Genomic DNA, 25,771 nt, shown 5'->3' with positions numbered 1-25,771 from the left:
TGGTTCCCATATATTATAGGAACCATTCCCATAATAGTATGAGAATAGTTCCCATACCATTATGGGAATCATTCCTATACTATTATGGGAATGGTTCCCATAATGGTATGGGAATAGTACCTATACTACTATAGGGATGGTTCCCATATATTATGGAAACCATTCCCATAATAGTATGAGAATAGTTCCCATACCATTATGGGAATCATTCCTATACTATTATGGAAATGGTTCCCATATTGGTATAGGAACTATTCCTATAATATTATGGGAACTATTCCCATAATAGTATACGAACTATTTCAATTGCATTATGGGAATCATCCCCATAATATTATAGGAATAGTTCCCATACTATTATAGGAACCATTCCCATAATATTATGGGAATGGTTCCTATAATATTATAGAAAGTATTCCTATAAATTATAGGAACCATTCCTATAATTATAGGAATCATTCCTATAGTGTTATGGGTATCATTCCCATAATTATAGGAACTATTCCTGTAATTATGGGAAACATTCCTATAGTGTTATGGGTATCATTCCCATAATTATAGGAACTATTCCTTTAATTATGGGAAACATTCCTATAGTGTTATGGGTATCATTCCCATAATTATAGGAACTATTCCTTTAATTATGGGAATGTTTCCCATAATTATAGTAACTATTCCTATAATTATCGGAATCATTCCTATAGTGTTATGGGTATCATTCCCATAATTATAGGAACATTCCTATAATTATGGGAAACATTCCTATAGTGTTATGGGAATCATTCCCATAATTATAGGAACTATTCCTATAATTATGGGAAACATTCCTATAATTATAGGAACCGCTCCCATAATTTATGATCGTAATTCCTATGATGGTATAGGAAAAAATTTCACAAAATTATGGGAACCGCTGCCATAATTTTCTTTCCGTGCTCGAAGATAATTTTTGTTTTCAATTGATAATGGAAAAATTTTCTTGGGGATAGACAATTTTTTCCGCCATAAATTCATTTTTTTTCTGTGTAAATAAAAATATACATTTTTTGTCTTTAGGAGGAATTTTTTTTTGACTATTAATTATTTATTTATTTTATTAAAAATATTCAAGAATGAGAACCACGGGCACTTGGTAGCTTAAGACGTTTCTTTGAGCATTTAAGTTCGACCTTCATCATCAGTTCGGGTGTAATGCGATCCACGTTCCAAAATGCATATTTATTCACGTGACATTATTTCCTTAGGAATTGTAGGCGTAATTTATAAGTTTAGTGCTGTTATATAATAAATTTTAGTTGCAAATTTGATTTAACAACTTTTTTATTAACTAATAAAATGAATAATTATAATAAATTTATTGTTTTTTTATAAAATTTCGAGTGACAATAAAAATTTAAGTCGGTAGGAAGTTTATGGAATTCATCGTCTTTTTAGTTTTCATTTGGACGGACATGCGGGAGCAGCGAAAAGACCGTTGACTTCCGGTTAGATCGTCGCGCGACGCGTAATATGCCAACGAGGTCACTAACCGCGTGCCAGGAAGCCGCAAATTCTGTATAGATATGTCATTTATGTCATTCATTTCAAATCATATTTTGTGACGTTCTACTAATGAGATGATAATTTATCATTAATTAATCTGTCCCGTTAACTTGATGATTGAATACACAATTTAAGGAGAGTTTCATATTCTCTGACTGCACACCGAAAAAGAAATGTCTTGATTTATCAAAATTTAACACAGGCCGTTTTTAATACAAGTACACAATAATTTTTACTGTGTGTGATAGAAAAATGGTGACCGACCTAATAAACTTTGAAAATTGAACTTTAACAATTGGAACTTGGAAATTTGAACTTTGGCAATTTGAACATTGGTAAATTTGAGCTTTTATGAATGAAACAACCTACTACTATTCTTATAAATATTAATGATGATGATGAAGAACTTATAAATAAATCAAAGTTAATTGGTAAAAAAATAATTTTATTAAAAAAAAATGATTTTTGATGAAAGAAATAGTAAATTATTCAAAGTTCAAATCGTCAAAATTCAAATCCCATACAAAAAAAGAATCGGCCCATTACTGGGCCGTGAATGGCTGCCAATTTTCAAGCATAGGCCGAAGATCGGCTAAATATCGGATGATAACGGTATGCCAAGCATTGGCCAATCATGGCAATCAATCATCGTCCAAAGCTTGGTATCAAGAGCACTCGATCAAACCGTTGGCCAACGAACGGCGGCTAATTGTGCGCCGTTTTTATAAGCAAAAAGACGGCTGCCAATGATTTACCATGCACGGGCCAGTATAGTTAGCCATTTATTGGTCAATCATTGCAAACCAGGCATCGGCCGATCTATGGGAAAATTTCGAAGCTTTGCGACTTTGTATGGGATTGCGAAAATTCAAATTTCCAAGTTCAAAATGTAAAAGTTCAAATTCCCGAAGTTCATTAGGTATGGAACCGGAAAAATAATAAAAATAATATTGAAATTAGTCATTATCAAAATTCGTTTAAATAAAATTACGTCTTTTGTTTTTCTAGTGGAGAAATTAACTGCTCAATAGTAAAGAAGAGTGAGCTGTAATCTACTTGAAACGTGACGAATACCATCGATTTATCTGTCCAATTGACTCTACTTTTTCTTTAAGACCGATTACGTAATTTAGAGACAGGAGGATTCAATTTTTTATTTTATTTTATTTTATTTTTTCAATAGACAAAAACTATTCCAACGTATTATTTATTCTCAACTTATATATATATATATTTTTTTTTACTATTATATCCTCATACATTGTTTGTTAGTTTTACGAGCTGATACTCTACACCTGCCATGTAAACAACTTAGTAAAAGTTTTCTTTGTCCTATTATACTCTTATTCACGATGTAATAAAATAGTTCGTGGTATTCTGCTCTTAAGTTTATTATTATACATAATTAATTTAATTTACGAAAATATTATCGTATAATGTAACATTTGATTATTTCCAGACTATACTTCTTGGCGATAGCGGAGTTGGGAAAACATCATTGTTAGTTCAATTCGACACGGGAAGTTTCAGTGGAAATTTTGCTGCCACCGTCGGTATTGGGTTTACGGTAAGAAAATTTACGAATTCTTCATGTTCTTTTCTTCGATAAATAATAGATAAATTTCTATATTTATATTCAAATGTCTAGTATTATTCGATGACAATGTGAGCAATGCATTTATGTATAAGAAAAAATATCTTATATAAAATTGTTTATATATTCTACATCATACTGTTATGCAATAGAAGTATGAATGCATATTTGCATTGATATGTATAGATCCAATTTATATACTTTTGTATGTATTGATACTTTTTATGTACGTATATACGTAAATCAGTGTCATTGGGGAGTAATATTTTTGTCTATATTCACGACTTGAAATTTTCAACACGGGAAATTCTTACCATAGATTTTAAATGCTAATTTAATAAGCCCGGGTAAAAAAAACAATTTGATTTCGACTGCTAAATTATGTAACTTTTTTGATTTACATTTGACTTAGTTAACTTGGTTTTGGCTACACTTACTTTCTTTAACTTCGATATATGACTTTTTGAACTTAAAAATTGAAGTCAACTACGTCTGATTCAAGTCAAGTGTAGGAGTCTATTTCTTTAGTTTAGTGATTTATTTAAGTTTATAACTATACTCTTTACAATATTCGAATAATCCCGGGTCAAAAATAAAACTTGATTTATATAGACTTGGTTTACCAAGTCGAAATTTGGAGCCGTTTTTCACAAGACAAATTCGACTTTTTTTACGGAGGTATGAAATATATTAAATTTTCGCCTTGGTTTAGACTTAACTGGCTTACTTAGTTACGATTTAAGACGAAAATTTTTGTATATTAAGGCGAAAGTAAGGCGAATAAATGACTTTTTTTCGACTTGGTTTAGCAAGTCAAAAGTAATGTGAATGACTATCGTGCTCAAAGTAAAGACGAATAAGTTGAACCTAAGATGAAAAAAGTTCAAAAAGTTGAAATAAATTAAATTTAAGTCGAAGAAGTCGAGATCTTGTCAAAAAATCGTCGGCAAATCGATAACTTCAAAAGAAAATAAGGCGAAGCGAGCCTGAATCAAGTTTTATTTTTGACCCGGGATGTTAATTAATTTCCTCAATAATTAATAAAGCCCGTAGAGTATTAGTTATCAATAAGGTGATACAATCTATTAAATTTGTATATGAGTATAAAGGTCAAAACAGTACTCCGCGATTACAATAATACGATAGACAAAAGAGAAAACGGGACCAGTGTTCCAAGCTAGTGGTGCGTGTCTCCCAAAGGCTGAGGAAAATCAGCCTCATGCCCCTTGACTCTCGAGGGTGTTAGTCTTTGCTAACACTTAGAGTTGTTTTGGGATCCTGTGACGTCATGAGTCCCTTGAAATGATTTATCGTATTTGCATCCCTAAAAACAGTATTTCCTAAAAATTACTCCTTTTTGCCCCCCACCCCGCGCCTATATATGTATACATATGAAATTTATATATACATGTATACATATCATCTAGTACTACATAATTAAATCAAATGAAGCATATCGAGTTGACTAAAACCAACAAATTAATAAATAAATACGTACAGATATACATATATATATTTCGTAACATGTTTTACTCTATTACAGTAAATAATATTATATGTCAAACATTATTTGCCATATCCGATTATTTGGGCCAATTCTCGTTAAATATTTAAAATAAATATGCAAACAGTTTCATTCATCATCATATCAAATATATATATGAAAATAATATTTTTAACAATATTGGCATTTTAACCCTTACCAAAAAGTTAATACAATTAAGCTCAATAAAGTTTACATGTAGTTATACATATATATAATATTTTTTTTATTATATATCCAAACGGTTACTAAATATTAAATTATAATATTAATTGTATTATAATATTGAAGAGAACAATATGATAGCTATTAAAATTTTCATCCCCTATTTTACATTTAGTCATAAACGGCATTTAAGTATTTATTTATGTTATTGCATAGTAAACATCAATTGCCAATTAGCTTATAAAGTAATGAATTCACAACCAATACCAATAATAAACGAAACTATTAAATTTTAAAACATAAATAAAGTCATATTTTTTTCTATTCAATAAAATTAAATATGAATCCATACTTTGTAAATAAAAATAATTTTTTCTAATTTTTCAATTACATTTTTTATAATCAACTAGATGGAAAAATCGATCGTTCAGGTTTTAATATATCATAAGATTGACAATGAAAGGTATTGCAGTGGATAGAGAAAGAAAATAAACTTGTTGAGATCCCGGAAAAAAAATAGAAGTATATACATATATATGTAAGTAAAAAGGGTGAGATGGGTAATAAATCAAGTCGAGTCTGACAGTAGCAAGTGGACGAGTGGCTAGGCTTCTTTCACTTTTTTCCAGTGTTTTTTTCTGATTCTCCTCCTAAGATACTAAAACCAGGTATTCAATCATCATTATTTGAAATTAAAATATCGCAATAAAATGATATCGGAATAAGTTATATTTAATAATTACTAAATCACTTAAAGTTTTTTTAATAACCGTATATTTTTATATCAAATCTCTTTTATTTTTATTTTTTCGATTGTAATGGCGAGTAGTTGATTGAAATGCCTTTGCGTACAACTTAATTAAACGGACGTTGATTAAATACATTGCGGGTACTTCAATAAAATCATTCTCGACCTTTCTCTATATGGTTAATTAGTAGAAGAGAATATATAAAGATCAAAATATATCAGACACCATATGTATATATATCTGTAATTTCTCTGTCCACGAACATTATTGTATTGATTCGATACAAATATATATTTATATACATATATATAGAGGGAGGTGATAATTAACCCGTCAGCCGTCAGCTTTTTGGTATAAACTTTACGCCCGTGATGAGAGTTTTGCTCACGCTTGACGTCTAGGCACAAAACAAATTTTTTCAAATTTTAAGCAAGAAAATATTTTTCATAAATTAATTACTCTATGTATCATAAGAATAATAAAATATAAAAAAGTGATAATTGTAATTTATTTACAATTAATAAACGTATTTAAACTTTAACGAATTCAACTGAATAACTTCGCAGGCTGCCGAAGGTACACGAGCAGTCACGAGAGTAACCGAACGTAGAATTTTTTTATTTACGCCTTTACGCCCGTGATGAGGAAAATGCTCACATTTTTTGAGGAGCATAAAAAAAATTTTTTTTTATAATTTCCATAACAACTAAACAAATTTTTTTCAAGCGGAATCTGAAAATAGATAAAACTATTCAAAGATAGAAAAAATTTCAAATATTCGTTCCATTTGAAAAAAAAATGTTATTCATGTTTAAAATCGAGCGTGAGCAAAATTCTCATAACGGGAGTGCTGACGGGATAAGACACAGACCCCGTAAGGATCTGATAAATTTATAAATTAACTGATTATCAATTTTCATCACATGTAAAATATAAACGTTTGTCTTTAATTGTTTAATAGATCCTAAAAATATAAAGATATAAATTCTAATTAAATCGAGTTCTGACACCGACTTCTTGTTACATTAAAATTTTTAAAGATAATTCACTCCAAGTATGAAGAAAATCAAGACCAGAATGAAACGCCCTTCGTGTAAAAAAATTTTTTTTTATCACTAAAAAAATATTTATTTACTGTTTAGAGAAGTATGTTTATGTATAAACTGCCTAGTGGATAAGAAACTTGCTTATAGCAGCCATGAAGAACCAGATTCGAGACCTAGCAAATGCAAAAGAAATTATTTCCATCGGTTTACTCGATTTCTCTATGTCCAAATTTACTCACATATATTACCACCACACACATGTATATATATATATAATTTTATTTCTTTCAATTTTTTTTTATTTGGATTAGATTAAACTTAAGTTAACTTAAGAACGGTTATCAGATAATTTTGTCCAAGCTTTTCTCTGAGATAAAAACCCTAAACGCTAAATAAAGACACAGACCCGATGCTTTACTCTATGAACTAGCGAAGTGCACTTCAATTTTTTGACAACTTCCATTTGTTTACGAGAAAAGCTTGGACAAAGTTTCCATTTACTGTATAAGTGCAACAAAGATAGTACCGTTTATCCACTTGAGTGCGAATAGAGAAACAAATGAAAACGCGTCTTAAACAGCTTAGAAATAACTTACCTGATATCGTCGGACTTGAAATAGTATTACCTTGACTTAAAAAGCTTAAGTAAGACTTAGGTAGGCTTAGGCATCAAGTTGAACTTATTTATGCTTTATCTTTGTCTTTTTATGCATGGAAACGCCAAAAGACGACCTAGTGCCTGATATGTACCGGTGCTGCTTGTTTTCCAGGCATTCGAAGCTCTTTGCTAACCAAGTTTGGATTCATATCTTCTTTTCATGCTTTTATTCTTCGATAGGTTAGTTTTATCAAGAATAAGTCATAAATAAGTTCAACTTGATGCCTAATGCTTAAGCCCACCTAAGTCTTATTTAAGTTTTTTAAGTCAAGGTAATACTATTTCAAGTCCATCAATATCAGGTAAGTTATATCTAAGCTGTTTAAGTTAACTTAAGTTCAAACTAATCCAAATATTTTGACTCGGGTAGGCACTGCTGCCAGAACGCGGACGAAAAGTTCCCCTTCTTAAGTATTTCTTAGGCTGGATGTGATGCTAAACTGATACATGGGAAGGGAAACTTTTCGTCCATGTTCTGGCAGCAGTGATTAGAGGTGCTTCATTAATTAGCTACGGTTTTGGCATAACACTGACACTCGATATTGGACAAATACTCAGATGCAGTCTTGGCACATTACTGACATTCGATATTGGGACAATATTAAGGTGTAGTCTCTGCACAATACTGGCACTCGATATTGGGCCAGGATTATGTGTCAAGCCTGGCATAAAGTTATCATCTCGATACTCGAACAAACTTGGGCCAGGCTTGAATCTCTAGTTTGCCCCAGAATTAGTAAGTATTGGCCCGAATCTCGACGAAGCCTGAGCCTGTCGTCATTTTCTACAAGGGATCCCAATTTCTATTGAAAATCATACAGAGCTTTTTATATTTGTCCAGATCTCGTCACATCTGTATGATAGAGTCATAGATAACAAAATTTATCTCTTGAAATCGTCCACATATCTGCTATATAGAGACGAATTAAAGATCCTGCCAATATGTCTGAGAGGATCTATTAGTCAGATCTAAACCTTTTTTTCACGGGTCGTAATTTAACGGTCGACGTCGGACGAAATATCTGATTCTAAATGAAGCTTCTTTATCTTTGATGAGTTTTTCGGTCAACTTCCCGTACTATATCTCGATTCAAACGCCTGTAGTTCAACTAAGGACAGTATATTTTTGCCTCACAAACTGGTATCCAATGTATGAACATATTTTTATTTATTAAAAAATTCCTTGTTTGGTTATTTTAAATTACAACGACATGGATATCTTGTAAAAATGTAAAAAATTCGATTAATAGTAGTAGTAGTATTGCCACTATAGCGGACCCCACTCCAAAGTGGAGGGGGATATCGAGCGGTGGTGGGGGATAGAGCGGTATGTGCTGTGTCCGCTCGCTCAGATTTAAATTTAAATTTAAGCAATAATAATAATAATAATAATAATAATAATAATGACTATAATAATAAGCATAATAATAATAATAATAATAATAATAATAATAATAATAATAATAATAATAATAATAATAATAATAATAATAATAATAATAATAATAATAATAATAACCATAATAATAATCGTAATAATAACAAAAGTCAAAATAATAATAGTATTTGGGCATGGTTTAAAATAATTTATACTCTTGGATATATTTATTAAGCATAATATTTATTGAATATTTAGTTGTTTACATGATTACATATATAATTTTTATAGAATATTACGATTACATGATTGATTATAATGTATTGAAATATTTCCACCAATAAACCCGTTATTTCTACGTTGTCTTTTAATATTCATAAAGGCGTTATAATAATCTTCTACAATTTCATCATTTTTTCGGAACTGCGCGTCAAAGATTGATAAAAATTCAGAGAGTGTAGAATGAGTAGACATATTATGCAAATACATGATACAATATTGGCCGCAAACTTGAGAATTTTCCTGTTGGAGTCGTTGATTGTTATAAGTGAACTGGGTACAGTTTCTTCTGAGCCATCTAATGTGTTCTGGAATGATTGGAGGTAATCCATAGCTATCGAAGTACCATCCCTGGCCGTGTCGATTAATGTAGACGGCAACCCAGTGTTGCCCTGGTTGTTTGTAGCCATCTGTATTAATAACTAGAGCGATCGGTTTCGTCAATACTTTTGGAATCTTGTCCGCGGGATATACACCTACTGTATGGTCCGGAATGTACTGAAGAGCCTTGAATATCTGTACAGTGTTCATTACATAGAAAACAATTTTGCTGATCATGCGTACTGTCTGTTGTGCATTCTTGAAAAATGTTTTGATCAATAGGTATTTCAATTAAATAGGACCCTCGTTCACCGGCTTTATCACTGTTTATTTCGCCGAGTAACGACTTTTTCAGAATGTAGGCACGTGATAAGGCACACTGGTTATTTTTTAACGTACCCGCTGATACGCGAGTGCTATGCAACATACATACAATATCGGCCTGTGGTTGGCTCTCAAAGGATATAGCGCTTTGAATGCTGTCTATATCTATTACAACACGACACAGGAGAGTCTCTAAAAACTTTTTAGATACGGCACCTTTAGTGTACACGTTTGAAGCGTCTCTGGTAAACGCTCGTAAATTACCGTATACGTATCTTACAACAGATTCACCATCATACCAATGCACACCGCTTCTTTTTGTAATTAAATTATTTTCTTTCTGCCGTTTTATATTCAATAGTGAAAAATCAAATTCTGAAGACAGTATCCAGTGTCCAATGACGCTTGCTTCCAAACTTAAACAAGCGATCTCTTTAGGTAAAAATTCACAATTATTGTTGAAAAAGCCGTTAATGTCCACTACAACATTCATCATGTTTCTAGACACAACTGCTCAGAAGTAAATTTACTTGGGTACTAACTTAAAAATTTTCGCAGCCTGCCTTTATACTCTTTTTACTGCTAATTCAGCATTTTAACCGGTAAAATCAACAGATATTTGTCTGGAAGCATCTATTTCTATAACACTATCATACTCAGCATATACTATACAGTTGATCGTTGCTTCTAAAGCTTCAGCAAAGCGCACTTCTATTCTAACGCTACCATGACGTATCAAATTCCAGTGTGAATTACTGTTTGCGGACAAATCGGCTGTCAAATCAAAAGCGAATAAACAATGCCCTTTTGGGTAATCGAAGCGATCTATCGTATTACCATCATTTAGGAAATGCACACCTGTTCCAGAAAAAACAGTGTGGTAAGCATCTATATATTGACCACCGGCTGAAAAATCTGGTTGTAATGGTTTTGTAGGTATTTGGCGCCCATCGACATAAAGTGATAAATAGTTAATATTGAAATGTTGAAAATTAAAAGGATTCAAACTTTTATCACCGTTAAAGGCTTTGTTATTTACGAATCCTAGAATAACTCTTTTAGGTATTTGACCTAATATCACATTATCAATTGTTTCACCATGAACGCCTGTATGAATTGAAACGGCTTTTACCTCTACACGCGTTATAGGATATTTTGCTGTTGTTTTAGTTAGAGCTCTTGCGTGTGCAAGTAAAAAACTCGGCGAAATTTTAGCTCGTCTCACAACTAAGCTAGCTTCTTGAATATGAAGAGTACAGTTTTGACTATCAACACCACCCATAAGACAAAACGAATCACGAGATCTTGTTAGACGTAAGCGCATCTCCACACCGTTTATAAGAAACCTTTCCTGGTTATAGACATCGCAATGTAAATGGCCAATAAAATCTAAAGTTTTACCACAAGTTAAGAAAGAACGGCGATTTTTAAGCCCAGCGTTAGCATCGGCTATATCATCGAATTCACCAGGTGTATCTTCAGCCCATCCCACAGTCGTTAAGTGTGATTCTTTAGCATCATAACCGTAGTTTAATAACGTTTCTATGTACGCTCTGTACGCATATAAATTATTAGGCGTTGACACGGGCTTTTGATTGAATAATACATCGACTTGATTGAACATGGAGTGCAATAAATTATTTACAGGACCTACTTTTGGTGTCGGTGTTGATGCTGTTGCTGCTGCTGCTGTTGTTGGTGCATTTTGTTTTATAGCTACACGAACGCTGAGCATTGTATGAGCAAGATCGATGTATTCATCACCTTGCCCTTGAACAACAAACTCAATTGGTGAATTATCTGTTAATGATGAAATTGGTTTGTAATAAACCCACTGAGAACTTTCAATCGCTGTCTGTGTAGGCGGTAATGAAAACAACTCCAACTCGGATTTTGCGCATTCACATGAATGTATATGTAAAAAAGCCATTATAAACAGTTATTGAAATATATCATACACACTACGTTGTTTTGTTTTAGTATTCTTGACCGTGTTTTTCCGTTTTTTCTTCTGTCCCGTCTTCTTCTTCAGGGTTGCTTTCTTGTGAGATTTTCTCTTCTTATTATTTTTTAACTGCGGTTTAGAACCTTTTTTACTACGTTTCTTTTTCACTACACGACCTCTTTTAACTGGTAACAAGTCTATACTGCCGCTATTTAGCAACTGGTTCGGCACATACCCCGATCCTGTCATAAGGCTATCAAGTTTTTGCTGAGCTTTGCGTTTTAAATTATTACCCGATTCACGGACACGTGTTTGAAAAGATTCTTTAATAGGTACGTCATGATTTAAAATATCGTAAGCTATGTTCACACCCGACCGCGCAGCCTCTTTCCCCACAGCTTTGGCACCACTTTTTAAAAACGGTAGTACTTTCCTAAACAGCCCACCAAGAAAACTACCAATACCATGACCTTTTTGATAAGGTGTGCCTATATAAAACTGATGAATACTATCGTAGTCACGGCTACCACACCCGTATTGTATCAGCTCGTAATGCGTCATTATTTTAGGTTAACTAACTCTGCGGAAGTGTAACGTTACTGACGATGTCCCACTTTCAAATGGTATAGGTTTACCAAATTCGTTTCTCAGATCAATTTCAATCGTTGTAAATTGTGTGCGTGAAACGGGTATATAGCGGGGTGGTGAGAAATTGCTTATTTTTACGCTGCCGTAATTGTAATGGTCAATATCAAGAGGTACTGGTCTTAGCAGCGGTGTCTGAACGTCACCGGTTATATAATTTTCACAAATATCCGAATATACGTAAATAGTACCTGGTAATGCAGCACTCAGAGTAGCAGGTTTGGTGGCTCTGTATGGTTTATTTTTTTCTACTATTTTTGGCGACGAGTCTTGTGGATTGAACCCTAAAATAACCTGCAGCCTCTCACTAATTTCTAGACCGTGTACTACATCCTCACCTGTACATACTTTATACGCCGTAATATATCCACTTGAATCGTATTCGAATTTGATATGATCAGAGAACTCTTTTTGTTTATGAATAGCCTCTAATAATGCTTCGATAGATTTATACACGCCATAAGGTGCATTACCTAAAATTACTTTGGATTCCCAATCTTCGGGAAGTCTTTCCTCTGTAGGACTTATATAATTAATTATACCTAAATAACTGTCTTCATTATCCTGTGTAATATGAAGAAAAGTCATAGGTGTTTGCATTTCTGTTAAACCAACTTCCCATTCACCAGGTAGTGTTATAGTATGTGATAACCTTGTAACAAATCTTGTGGTTGTGTTTTCAGGAAAATATAGCATACTACTGTTACTAGGTAGAACAACGTAAAAATTATCACGCACATTCGCCATTTTTACTGGACACGGGATAATTCTTCAGTATAAAAAATACCGTCTATCGCCTCGTTATTTAAATCTTTTAATAAATACACTATAGGTTGCCTGTATGCAGAGACAGACGCAATCTTAAAAATTTCTTTTGACCAGCCGCTTTCATATCCTTTCACGAACGGTGCTTTCGCTTTACTGATGCGTACCAATTCACCAGCATTATATTTAGGTTGTCGTACAGCTCTTTTAACATACCGTTTTTGTAAATTATGAAATGCCTCCTCAGCATTTTCTTTGTTAACCTCGTATGGAGCCATTTTTATGCCACTATGTTTCGCATGATTGTAGCTGTGAACAATTTTTTGTAGAACTTCAACGTATCTCTTTGAACGCGCGTGTGTGAAATACCGCCATAGTCTCTCTTTAAGAGTTCTGTTGAAACGCTCAACAACAGCCGCTTTAACATCAGGGTTTCTAACTGTTCTAAATATTATACTCTGTTTTTTTAAAAGTTCTTGGAATAAGCTACCCAAAAATTCTTTACCCCTGTCTGTCTGTAATAATCGTGGTTTACGTGAACATGCCCGTTTCAAAATTTTTTTAAAACCTTGTACAACACAAATATTTGATTTATTAATTACCGGTTCTACCCAAACGAACTTACTCAGTACATCAATAACAACCAATAAATAACCAATATTATTATTGTATGATGAAATATTGCGAACATCGATTAAATCGGCCTCCCACACATCGTCGATTCTTGACACATTATAACATCTTCTTTCAAACCTGTGTCTGTTCATGCGGTGTGTATTGTAAGTTTCTTGTTTTTCCAACCATTTTTGAACACTCCTTTTTTTAAATGATTCCGATGTATGATCCGATTCAATACTCTTTTTTAAAGAATTAACACTACCAATAAAACCAGCAAAATGGGCGGGGTTATAGTAAGTTTTTTCTAATTTTTTAAATATTTGAACTTCACCCATTTTATTTTCTTGCATTGTGAAACACCTTTCCCGTGTTGATTATCCGAGTCTGGTGTGTATTCAGAAGACGTGTCTAAACGTAACTGAGTTTTATTTAATATTGTGTTGTTGATATTATCTTCAATGCTGGAGCTACTTTCTTCCGTAATTTTATTATTAGAGGACTGTCGTAATGAATTCCTTGGGGTTGATGCAGATATATCACGGGAATGAAATAAATTATGATTTCCTATGTATTCACGAGGTACATGTGTTGTACGAAGAATCCTGGAAAACTGACGTTGACCAATAGCGTGGGTATTTTTCCTGTGTCGCATAGCGTGATTTATAAGATCAATAATATTTGACTCTATTATTGGCTCATTATTGATAGTTACTAAACCATTAGAATCCCATGATATAACATCATCAGGTAGCTTTTGTAACTTCTTTAGCAATAATTTCGCTTTATTTTGAAATTTAGACGGCACACTTTCAATAATTGTACTATTAATAGCTGAAAAATCCTTATCACCGGTTTTTTCAATAAGGGGTCTTTTACTATGATGATATAAACTATTTTCACTGATCGGTTCAAATTTGTCAGCGTCTATTAGTCTTAAATACTTTTCTAACACTTGTGAATAAGCAGACCATTTTGCGCGATCGTCTGGATATGTATCAGAGTATAGTATCCGATACATTTCACTATCCAGCCTCGATAAAGTTGTTCCTGTAGTTTGTATACTTTGCTTTTTCGGTGTAGACACATCCGCTAAATTTTCACTCGCACTTGTTACAGTATCGGCGGTAATAACTGTTTTTTCAGGAACCAGTACCATTTTACGTGCATACTCCATTTTAATTAGATATAAGATTGGATAATAAGGTGCCGAGTATAGGTGCTAAAAAAAGTGGTAAAAAACCACCTTTTTGAACAATTATTTTCTTTTTCTGTTGCAGATTACTGTTAGGTGAAGCTAATTTTCTCAAAACTTGCGCGTGACGTTTTAATTTTTGTTTTTCTTGTTGTTTCAAATCAACAGTACCTTGTAAGATGTTTAAAGCACACTCACAAATACACCTTATTAACGCAGTATCGGCCTTACGTAAAACCGCTTGTCTCTGTTCTTTAGGCATAGAGCATATAGCCTGTAATACAACTAATTTTTTTTTCCCGAGAGGTAACTTCTTTGCCATTACGATTCGACTATTGTTTGTAATATTACGGTGTATATTGCTTTAGCCACTTGAATACGGTACGGCTCCAGGTCTAAACTCATCACCGTAACGTGGCCGATATGTGTTTTGCTCTACGGGCGACACTGTACTGAGATCCACGTCTTTTGGCACATTACCACAAGGCACGTTGCGAATAAAACGACAATTTGATTGCCAGCGCCTATGATCGCTCACGGGGTTGTCGGTTTGAAGCCAATGACATATTACTATACCACACTCAAAACATTTAACACTATCACCTTCTCCCGTATAATAGAAACCGGCATTTGCTAGTTTTTCTGGAGATACCGTTGGGTCAGGCCATTGCGAATAACTTTGTATTCTTAACGCTTCTGAACGATAACCAATGCTGTTATACAGAGTAGTTAAAGCCATTATACAAATTATTACTTATTTAGTTTTTTTAGGAACATATACAATCTGATATTTATCATCAGGAAAAATACACGTTCGGAAACGAAAATTTTCAGGTGTTGCCTGTTTCAAATCAAATAGAAGATAGCCGTGCGGTTTAACTGTAGCATCATAATATATTTCTTGCAAAAAAAGAGGATTTTCTGGACACACTTGTCGTGCTAAATGTTGTATTTGTGACCGATCTCTAGGATTTTTAAAAATCACTAAATAGTTTGAATTTAATGAAATATCTCTCTGACCACGGCCTTGATGGAATATATTTTGCGTAATAAATATTACACTAATATTTTTATGATGACTACCTTTCGTAAAAAGATCAACAACGGTATTATTTCCGGCTTCACGCATCAGATCATCAATAATAATTAATTTAGCATTATTATCAGAACTATAATCGTTATTATTAGGTAAACCTTCACGAAATTCAATTTTTTCAAAGTTAGGATATTCTTTATATGTTGGTTGCCACTCAGCATAGTAAAATATTATTCTTGAAAATTTAGTATCGCTCATTTGTTGTAAGTATTGCATAAATTTTTTTACGAAAACTGTTTTGCCACAACCGGTTGGACCGCAAATAATTGAAGTCCATGGATGTTTCCAGCAAGGGTCCATTACACAGATTATGGCTGGGATGTTGTGGTAGTGATATTTAAAATTTATATGAAGGGTTTTGAGCGCTCTTCGATAATCCAATTACGTAAACTTACAGCTTGATTTAAAGAACAGTTCCAATTTTTAGCTGTACAACACTGCTTTAGAGAATGATGTAGAGAACACTGTGTTTTAGTATTTTTTTTTAAAAAATTAAAGTTTGGACATTCAGCAGCATCCTCTTCTAAATTTATTATTTCTCTTTTTAATATCTGCTCGAGATATTTTGTTTTGATTTGTCCACGTACATAAATAAACCGCGCTTTTTCAGAGTAACAGGTTAAAATAGACACGATTTTCGAAAAAATAACGGAGCCGTTACACCATTTTATGCCGTGTACATTACGCGTGATAAAATCATTTTTCCGTTTAGCCTCTATTGTTAGTTTATTATACGGAAAAGGTGATTTTATTACCCAGTGATCCTGTATAACTGTGTCAATACTAACCACACTAATTTCCTTTACACAAAAGTTGTCATAATTATCAAATAGTCCTTGAACATCAATAACAATATCCATTACTTTATAAAGTTATTATACTTTTAACTATTGTCTTTATAAATACTGAATAACGAGTAATCATGAAACACAACTGAGTAAAATATTTTTTGATCTAAAAACTTATATAGGTTGAACCATAATTACCAATACAAAGTAAATTATAAAAATATTTTACTGCTGATGCCACACATTTATTTATTCATAAAGTATACGAAAACTTCAACACATTTTTATATACGTTTATTTATAAAATATACAAAACTAATACATTTTCATATACATATACATACATAATACTTAATATAGAAATAATATATCAAATTTCAAACAGACTATATATATTTATAATTATTTTATCATATTGCTTATAACGTTAAATAACCAAATGGTAAAGACCGATGTTCATTAGTAAGCCTACGCTTTTTATATTGTAGCTTTGTTGTCTTTGATTCTTTACGCGTTACTACATCATGAAAAAGCGTACGTCTTATAGCGTCAAACTTAACTATAATAGGTTCAGTATTATCACCTAATATAAAAGACCTGATTGTATTATAATTGATTTTTTGACTGTTTTCAAAATTTAACGTTATCCCTTTAACTTTGCACACCTCGCTAGTACTGTCATCTGTTTTACGGACGATGTATGCATAAAATTTAGGACCGCCTGTTACGAATGATGATATATAACTACCAGGTCCATAAGATTCTAGCTCATCGGTTAAATCGCCTAAGAATTTACCTGTTGGGGGTTCGTATTGATTATCTTTAGAAATGTAAATACAAGAATCTGTATCGCAATATAATACACGTTCACCCAAGTTTTCTAAATAACTATATAACTTTAGGCGAGCTTGGGCTGTTGTATACGCAGCTATAACAACATTCGTTGTAGGTGAAGCTGTTACACTATCCGCGCAATTTATATAATTTAGATATATTGTTTTATCATTTACCGGTAGAAACCCCGTGATTTCAATCTGACTATCTGTTAACATCTCCATTAATCGGGCTCTAGTAGTGATAATTTCAGTTTGTGGTAAATTTTCCCGTTGTCCAAATTTTCCCCATAATGAATTCAAACTCAATTTAGCTACAGCTCGTAAGCCCTCATTTTTCGTAATTTTTTCTTTGTCTAGTTTTACACCTTCAGCTTTTTCATATTCAGCAATATAAGCATCTTTTTCTTGCTCAGTAATACAATCTTTAGGGTACCCGCTTGATTCTGTTTTAATTTTCAAAAACATATTTATATCATCAGTAAATAAACCCTCTGACCCCTTTTCCGGATTATGTTGCGCTATTTCATACTGCCATATCTCATGTACTTTAATGATAATATATCCTTTACTTATTGCTTTACGTATTTCATCAACTACCCATGTGCCTGTAAACGCTCTAAGGCTATCCTCATCGTGATCACAATCATGTTGATTTAAAGATAAAGCGCATGTATAACACAAGGCAAAGATAAGCCTATTATGAAGTTTACATGGTAATACGGGATGATAAAGGTCGCGTGGAGCCAAAATTGTGCATTTTACAAGACCCTCGATATCAGATAGATCCTTATTCTCTTTAATAAGTTGCAAGCATTCATCACCCGTAAAAATTTTAGGGTGACCTATAGGAAATTTACCTGTCTTACAAATATACGGATAAAGTGAGCAAACATCAACATATTTTATTTTTTCTCCTTCTTCGGCATCGTATAACTGTATAAAATTTTCAGTGCGACCCCCGAAAAAAGCATCACGAGGATTCAAAGGGTGTTTATCAAGCAAAGGGTGTGACCGTAAAAAGCTAGCTTTTTCTGGATCTCTCAACAAAAGTTTATCATATTCACACTCCCATATTTCTATTAATTTATAACCTAAACGACTGATTTTTTCGGAAGTTGCTAAAGTATTCTCGTATCGCTCATCCATAGTATCGCCTTTACCTAATTCTTTATCACGATTCACCCGATAACACGATAAACATCCATGCCAAAAACATCCATGAAACTGTAAGACGATGCGCTCATTAGTTTTACTATCTACATAATAACCGTCAACAGCTATACCCCCTTCTAAACGATATTCTTTGCAACGTGCGGCATTGATAATTTGACAACCTAGTTCGTATTCTTTTAATATCAGCCATGAAATAGCTTTAATAGATTGTGTTGACCGCCACCTATAACACCCATTAGGCGGTAAAATAGCTATCGTATCAGGCTTAAGAAAATTTCGTCTAAATATTTTTGAAACTGTTGATGCTATTGTGGTGCATTCAGCAAACGGGCAAACATTACCGCATTTTATAAACAATTCCCGAAACGACATACAAGCTCGGCGTAAAACCGTAACGTCTGTTTGGCAGTAAAACTTGAACTCTTGTTGGAAATTGAAAATATAATTTGCTTGTTTTTTTTCATTATACCATGCCACGAAACAATCACGCTCGGTGTTGAGCATTGTATCCGGCGCATAATATTTTATATCAGGCATAGGGCCTATATAATTTACATTTTCAGGTGTATTAAAAAAGTGTGGAAAAAACCCTTTTTCTATTTCTCCAGCAAATCCGAAAGTTTTAGGTAAGTTACGTAAGGGCATGTGCAAATAATTTAAGCTATCTAAAAATATAGTATTCCCCAGAGTCATCACGATAATTTTAGTACCGTTTAGTATTAATTTAGGTAAACGAGCTTTGTTACGTTCTAACATACACCGTAAAATAAACTGTCCGTCGAAGCTACCAGCATTGTGTGCAATACAAATTACTTTTGTAAAACCGTTATAAGTTTGTAATGATAACTTAATAAGTTCTTCAACAGGATTTTTATCAAAAAGGAATTCACGTTGACCACAAAAATTGCAAATATCTGAAACATCTTTATCATCACAACAATAAGAACATGTTTTTTGTACGACACATAAATTAGGAATGTGAAAATATGTATCACGAGAGCCTTTAACGAGGTTATGCTGCTGTGTCTCAAAATCATAAAATAAAAACACAACTTTTGGTAACTTTTTTACCATTAATGGTGACATATAACAATAGTGATTAATAGGTCTTTTACTGTTACATACTCTACAAAATACGATATTACATTCGTGAGGATTTGCACTGCCCAAACGTGTTAGACGGCAGCATACAGTACAGATTTTTACTGTTTCACAGACGCTGGTATCTTTACTTTTCCCTCGTAAATTACTAGAACCCTTAACAAGGTGGTTTTCAAAACATTTGTTATTTGAAAACCACCTATTGCATAATGTACAAATGCGTTTACATACATAATTACAAACAGGTATTTGTTTACAACGAGGGCATCTTTTAGAACATCTATGTTCTGAACCCCTTGTATAACCTATATTACATAAATTACAAAACATTTTACTACCTATAGCCCCTGTTAAATTTACAATTGGTTGAAAATGTTGTGAATCTTCGTAGTATAATATATATATAACATGTTGTATACAGCCAAAAGTTAATTGAACAGTTTCGCGCCCGTCAAATATAGGTTTGTCACCTTTACCTAGAGTTAAAAATTCATAAATTACAATAGCTATACCCGACCGCTCAAAATATTTTTGAAAAGTAAAGACGTGTTCGATACCACAACCCTTACTAGAAATTTTAACACCCGCTTTATGAACCAAAGACAACGCTTCCTTTTTTTGTAGGGTACATCTATTATCGGTGATTGATTTCCATTTCCGATGTAACGTACCTGTACGTATTTCACCTCTTTCAACGTAGGCCCGACCAACTACTAATGACCGCGGTAAACATAAATTATCGTTATTATTGATAGGAATTATAGATTTTTTGTAAATATATTGATGCGTTAAAAGTTTTCGACCTGTGCCTTCAATACCATCTACAGTAGAGACTGTAATGACTAATTGATCGTCTGTTGTGATAGTACCGGCACTTTGTGCTACGTTACTTAGTAATAAGCCTAGATCGTCAGGCGTATATGCGTTAGCTTGCTTAAAACGAGACCATACGGGTCCTGACGTGAATTTATCGCTGTTGATTGTAAACCCCACATAATCATGACCTCTACATTTCGAGGTAATATGCGTTATAATGTCTCTCAAACCACCTTCAAGCCATTGAACTTTATTGGTATTTGTAGGTGGTTGTAAGATACGAATAACGCTCTCCACCCCTTTTGCGCCGAATTTTTTAAAATGTTTAGAGTGTTCTTTTTCAATAATAAAACGCTGGCCTGGTGGCTCAACACTCCAAAAATTATTCTCTTCAGAACGTTGTGAGAGTGCTTGTTGATTAGCTGCTTGGATTTTCAAACGTGCCCTTCTGGTTAAAACACCGCCTCGTTGATCGCCTGTAAAAATATTATAAATACATCTTTAACTATAAAAATCAAAATACCTGTTTGGCTTACTTGTTTTAAAATTTATTCTTCTACATGATCGGCGTTAAGGTATGCGTTAACAAAATCTACGGAAATAATAGATATTGGTCTAATGAAATAGGGTATCAGTTTAAAAATTTAATTTACCTATTAAGGATTGAGGTTCACTATTCTCCGTTTTAGAATCAGAAGAGACATCCATACGGGCTTCAGCTATTACGCGAAGTCTATATTCTTGCTCTTCGTGGCTTGTTTGTTCACCAATACCGAAATTTTTCATATAAAATTCATCTTCTTCAGGTATTAATTGTGCAAGAGAGTCAATATCCTCATTTTCCATTTCATTTTCATTTTCAGCATTGCATGTATCGCATGATAAAACAGAAAGAGTGTCATTGTCATCATCACCATCATTATCGCTGTCTATTATCTCCGGAATATATTCAACAGATATGTGGTTTCCTCGGTCAACGTGTACCCAACCAGCCTGATCCTTTATTTCGTGGGGTAGTATTACTGAAAAGGTTTTTTTCGAACACTCGAGCCAATTACCGTCATCTTCGCGTTGTTGGTAAGAAGTGGAGGGTTGAGGCTATAAAAATTTGTTGTAAAATAATTTAAATCATTCGGGCATGTTAAAATACCATTCTAACGCACCTCTATGTTGAAAGAAGAAGGAGCAGTACAGGATGCAGCAGTAGACGATTCAACAGCTTTTGCATCGTCATCATTATTATTTATGGCGTTGTTGTCATTATTAGAAAGAGCAGCTAAAACATCTTCTTTACAATGTTGGTCTATAATATAAAGATAAACATTCAACACAATGGTTTTTAAAACAGCTAAACTAATTATTAAAATTTGTGATATTCAAATGTATAGCCGTACATACCATAAGCAGTCATCAATTTAGAAAGCCTTTTAGCCCCCTTTCTTTTACTATTTCTTAAACAACCACACACAGTATGCATAATTTTAGCACTTGAAAAAATCAAACCATTTTCATAAGCATCACTTATTATACCGGCAGGCGTAAATAAAATGATACGTTTTAATAACAATAACACTGTTTCTTCTGAAAGATATTGCCATACTTTTAAACGGTCGTCCGGAAACGCCACTGTTAATTCAGGCTTATTATTACGTATAAACACCACTAATTGTATAAGCTCATCATAGAGGTATTTATTGATTGATGTCATTTTAAAATTAATCACACGTTTACGTTGTTATTAATAGTTCTTTAGACCTTAGTTTACTCTGTCATGTACGAATGTAAAATGACAAGATAGTACAAACATAAGTTAAACAACATATTTTCTGCTGATGCTTCGCTTTGCAGACTACCATAGTGCAATAGCTATGATATACTTGTATGTGTATATATATATATATATATATACGTTTTTTATTTAAAAATTATATTATTAAATGAGCAGCGTGGAAACCTATTTTAATTTATGATTTATTTACATATTTTAACATTAATTGGTGCATGCATACTGTTTTTAGTTTTAGTAAATAATACACTGAAACTTTCATTCGGTAAATATAAGATGACCAAGAGCATAAGTGTAATTTGGATATTTTAAATATTAATTAACAATGTTTTTATTTAATACTTTTTAGCCTAGTCCTATTATTAATGTTTTTGTTACTGAAAAAATACTATCTAAACAAAATAAGTTAATAATAATATAAAATTATATTATTTATAACAAAATGAAAACGTTATTGTAGCGGAATTAAATATTAGTGTTAGACAAAACACGTGAAAATAAGTTATCTAAGTGTAAAGTTCATGGTGAGCATTTTAAAAGCGTATAATGAAATTGGATAGCTTAAATGTTGATTAACATTGTTTTATTCAATATTTTTGGCTGTCTAGCATTTTCAGTGTTTTTGTTACTGGAAAATATAAGGTGAGCAAAATAAGTTAATTATATAAAATTATATTTTTTATAACAAAATGAAAACGTTGTTGTAGCGAAATTAAATATTAATATTACACAAAACACGTGAAATTGTGTTATCTACGTGTATAGTTCATTGTGAGTGTTTTAAAAGCGTACAAGGAAATTGGATATCTTAAATGTTATTTAACGTTGTTTTTATTCAATATTTTAGGCTGTCTAGCAATTTCAGTGTTTTTGTTACTGAAAAATAGTAGCTAAGCAAAATAAGTTAATAATAATAAAAATTATATTATTTATAACAAAATAAAAACGCTTGTATAGCATAATTACATATTTCTAAATGTTGATCAGATAAAATCTGACAGTTTTGTGGGGGCTTGGGTCTGTATATAAAGACGCATCTGTTACCGCACTACTGTATTACTAAAAGAGTCTTAACACTGTTTATTATAAACTAGTATAATAATAATTGTTTAATTACGTTGAACTACAAAGGTTTGTATGACTGCAAACATCAATTATTTGTGTTATTTTTAAAAATACCATAATTTATGGGGGTCGTAATTAATACTTTTCAGATATTTACAATGGATCTATCAAGAATCAATGCCGTTAGCCGTTTGAATCACATTTTACCAACCATAAAAATGACTGATTTAGAGGAAAACAAGGAATACAAGGTTTCATCAATTCGCTTGGTGGACAACGCTAAATGTAAAACCGTGGTGGCTTCTTTAAACGACGAAAACAACATTTTCCTACCTACAAGAACAGCCAAAATTTTGATGGAAAACCCTGAGCAGATTGAGTTAATGAACACCGCTGCTATGGCCAATAAACTATACATATTTTACATTGGTACGCAATACTGTAAATTTGAATTTATATCAAAAGAATCTTCTTAAATAATATTATTGCTTAATATTATATTGTAGTAATTGCTGTAATAATTATTATTTATTAGTTGATAAATAATAAACATAATAAAATGTATTTCATAAGTTATTTAAAAATACCCTAAATACGTTATTATTATTATTATTATTATTATTATTATTATTATTATTATTATTATTATTATTATTATTATTATTATTATTATTATTATTATTATTATTATTATTATTATTATTAATATTAGTATTATTATCATGAAAACATTGTAAAAAGTGTTAAACACGTGATTGCCGTACGAGCGGTAAGTATACAAATAACAGAGCCCTGGCACTCTGTAATTTATTTATCGATAAATTAGCGTTCATTTATATAGCATAATAACGCTCTTACCGGCACGAGTTTAAATTATTTGAGAGCTGCTATACGATATATATATATATATATATATATATGAATATAATTGAAATTACTTTAGTGTACAAAATCAAAAATAGTGTAAAAATAATGTTTGAAACTATAATTATTTTTGAGACTTAAAGCTTTAATTATTATATATATTTAAATATTAAATAATAATATTTTCTATACGCTTTAAATTTATATAGGGTGATACAGCCTGGTGTTGAGCGCTAACATAATATGCAGCGTAATGCATATTTTGCTAATCATTTAGAAAAGTATTTAATCATCGCGTAGCTCAGTACAAATACGTCCATTCTGTTGTACACAGCTATTAAAAAATACGTGAATTATAACAATGCCGGTGTTCACGGGAAATCGTTATTTTATTAGGCGTATGCAAAATTTACCTCGACCTGTAAGTTAAAATATTTAAAATTTATTTTAAGTGTGCCAAAATAGTGGGTGTGTGATTGATTATTGTTTTAAGGTGACACGTAAGGTAGCTGACATTTTGTATCGTTTGACCTGTTCCAACGAGTACCACCTCTTAGAGATGCTGGACATGGTGGACGAGATAACAGTTATCACAGAGGCCCGCTTACCGATAGCTTTAGAAAATCTGGTAAACACAATCGAGAGAATTCACGATGTTCGCATTGCCCGCTACATAAAGGCCAGAATATCGTACGAGACCTACAATGCACCATATCTATACACAGGCGATGTGGATTCTGTAATAGAATTGTCTGCTGAATTGTACGATTTATAAAGCAAAATAAAAGTTGACTATTAAAATCTACATTAACATGAGTATTATTATTATTATTATTATTATTATTATTATTATTATTATTATTATTATTATTATTATTATTATTATTATTATTATTATTATTATTATTATTATTATTATTATTATTATTATTATTATTATTATTATTATTATTATTACTATTATTATTATTATTATTATTATTATTATTATTATTATTATTATTATTATTATTATTATTATTATTATTATTATTATTATTATCGTTATTATTATTATTATTGTTGTTGTTATTATTATTTTTATTATTATTATAATTGCTTAAATTTAAATTTAAATCTGCGCGAGCGGGCACAGCTATCTCCCACCGCCGCGCGATATCCCCTCCACTTTGGAGTGGGGTCCGCTATAGTGGCAATACTACTACTGTCGTCAAAAAATTATTATGCTGCACTATAACTATTGTGAGCTTCTAGGAATTTCTTATTTTCTAGTATAATTCCTAATTAAGACCCATAATATTCGTTACAATTTTAATAATAATTTATTAATAAAAGTTTTAAGAGTATAATATTTTTTATAGTGTAGCATAATAATTTTTTGACGACTAACTTCCTGTTTGAAGTTTGGTGGACAGCATAATGAAAATTCGTAAATTTTTTTTCGTGTAAAACCAAAAAGGCGTATAATTTTTTTTTTCATTG

The 25,771-nt window shown here is 32.0% G+C and overlaps 3 protein-coding genes across 3 annotated transcripts in view; 2 read left to right on the top strand and 1 right to left on the bottom strand.

Moving 5' to 3' along the window:
- The window catches only part of LOC130665801 (ras-related protein Rab-37), a 108,535-nt gene that overhangs the window by 19,019 nt on the left and 63,745 nt on the right, over window positions 1–25,771 (top strand). Inside the window, exon 3 of the mRNA XM_057466396.1 lies at window positions 3,002–3,109. Within this exon, the coding sequence (XP_057322379.1) occupies window positions 3,002–3,109 (108 nt within the window). The remainder of the gene's footprint in view (window positions 1–3,001; window positions 3,110–25,771) is intronic.
- LOC130665799 (uncharacterized) lies at window positions 17,053–22,348 on the bottom strand. Its single transcript, XM_057466389.1, has 4 exons — window positions 21,973–22,348; window positions 21,738–21,877; window positions 21,228–21,672; window positions 17,053–21,050 (listed from the first exon to the last, which is right to left on the bottom strand). Exons 1-4 carry the CDS (start codon window positions 22,280–22,282, stop codon window positions 17,068–17,070), a joined length of 4,878 nt encoding a protein of 1,625 aa, XP_057322372.1. The 5' UTR covers window positions 22,283–22,348; the 3' UTR covers window positions 17,053–17,067.
- On the top strand, window positions 24,398–25,101 carry LOC130665803 (uncharacterized). Its single transcript, XM_057466398.1, has 2 exons — window positions 24,398–24,710; window positions 24,783–25,101. Exons 1-2 carry the CDS (start codon window positions 24,651–24,653, stop codon window positions 25,062–25,064), a joined length of 342 nt encoding a protein of 113 aa, XP_057322381.1. The 5' UTR covers window positions 24,398–24,650; the 3' UTR covers window positions 25,065–25,101.

This window comes from Microplitis mediator, chromosome 3 (genome assembly GCF_029852145.1).
Source record: "Microplitis mediator isolate UGA2020A chromosome 3, iyMicMedi2.1, whole genome shotgun sequence".
Taxonomy (NCBI): Eukaryota; Metazoa; Arthropoda; class Insecta; order Hymenoptera; family Braconidae; genus Microplitis; species Microplitis mediator.
Note: the sequence above shows the minus strand (reverse complement) of the source record. Positions and strands in the feature narration are given on the sequence as shown.

What these genes read in the sequence shown, in the direction of transcription:
- LOC130665799 (XM_057466389.1), bottom strand. Translation starts at nt 22,282, where the DNA reads ATGACATCAATCAATAAATACCTCTATGATGAGCTTATACAATTAGTG. An exon ending in TAAATTGATGACTGCTTATG is followed by an intron (nt 21,878 to 21,972) that starts GTATGTACGGCT and finishes TTTATATTATAG; the next exon opens with ACCAACATTGTAAAGAAGAT. An exon ending in CTTCTTCTTTCAACATAGAG is followed by an intron (nt 21,673 to 21,737) that starts GTGCGTTAGAAT and finishes AAATTTTTATAG; the next exon opens with CCTCAACCCTCCACTTCTTA.
- LOC130665803 (XM_057466398.1), top strand. Translation starts at nt 24,651, where the DNA reads ATGCCGGTGTTCACGGGAAATCGTTATTTTATTAGGCGTATGCAAAAT. An exon ending in TGCAAAATTTACCTCGACCT is followed by an intron (nt 24,711 to 24,782) that starts GTAAGTTAAAAT and finishes TATTGTTTTAAG; the next exon opens with GTGACACGTAAGGTAGCTGA.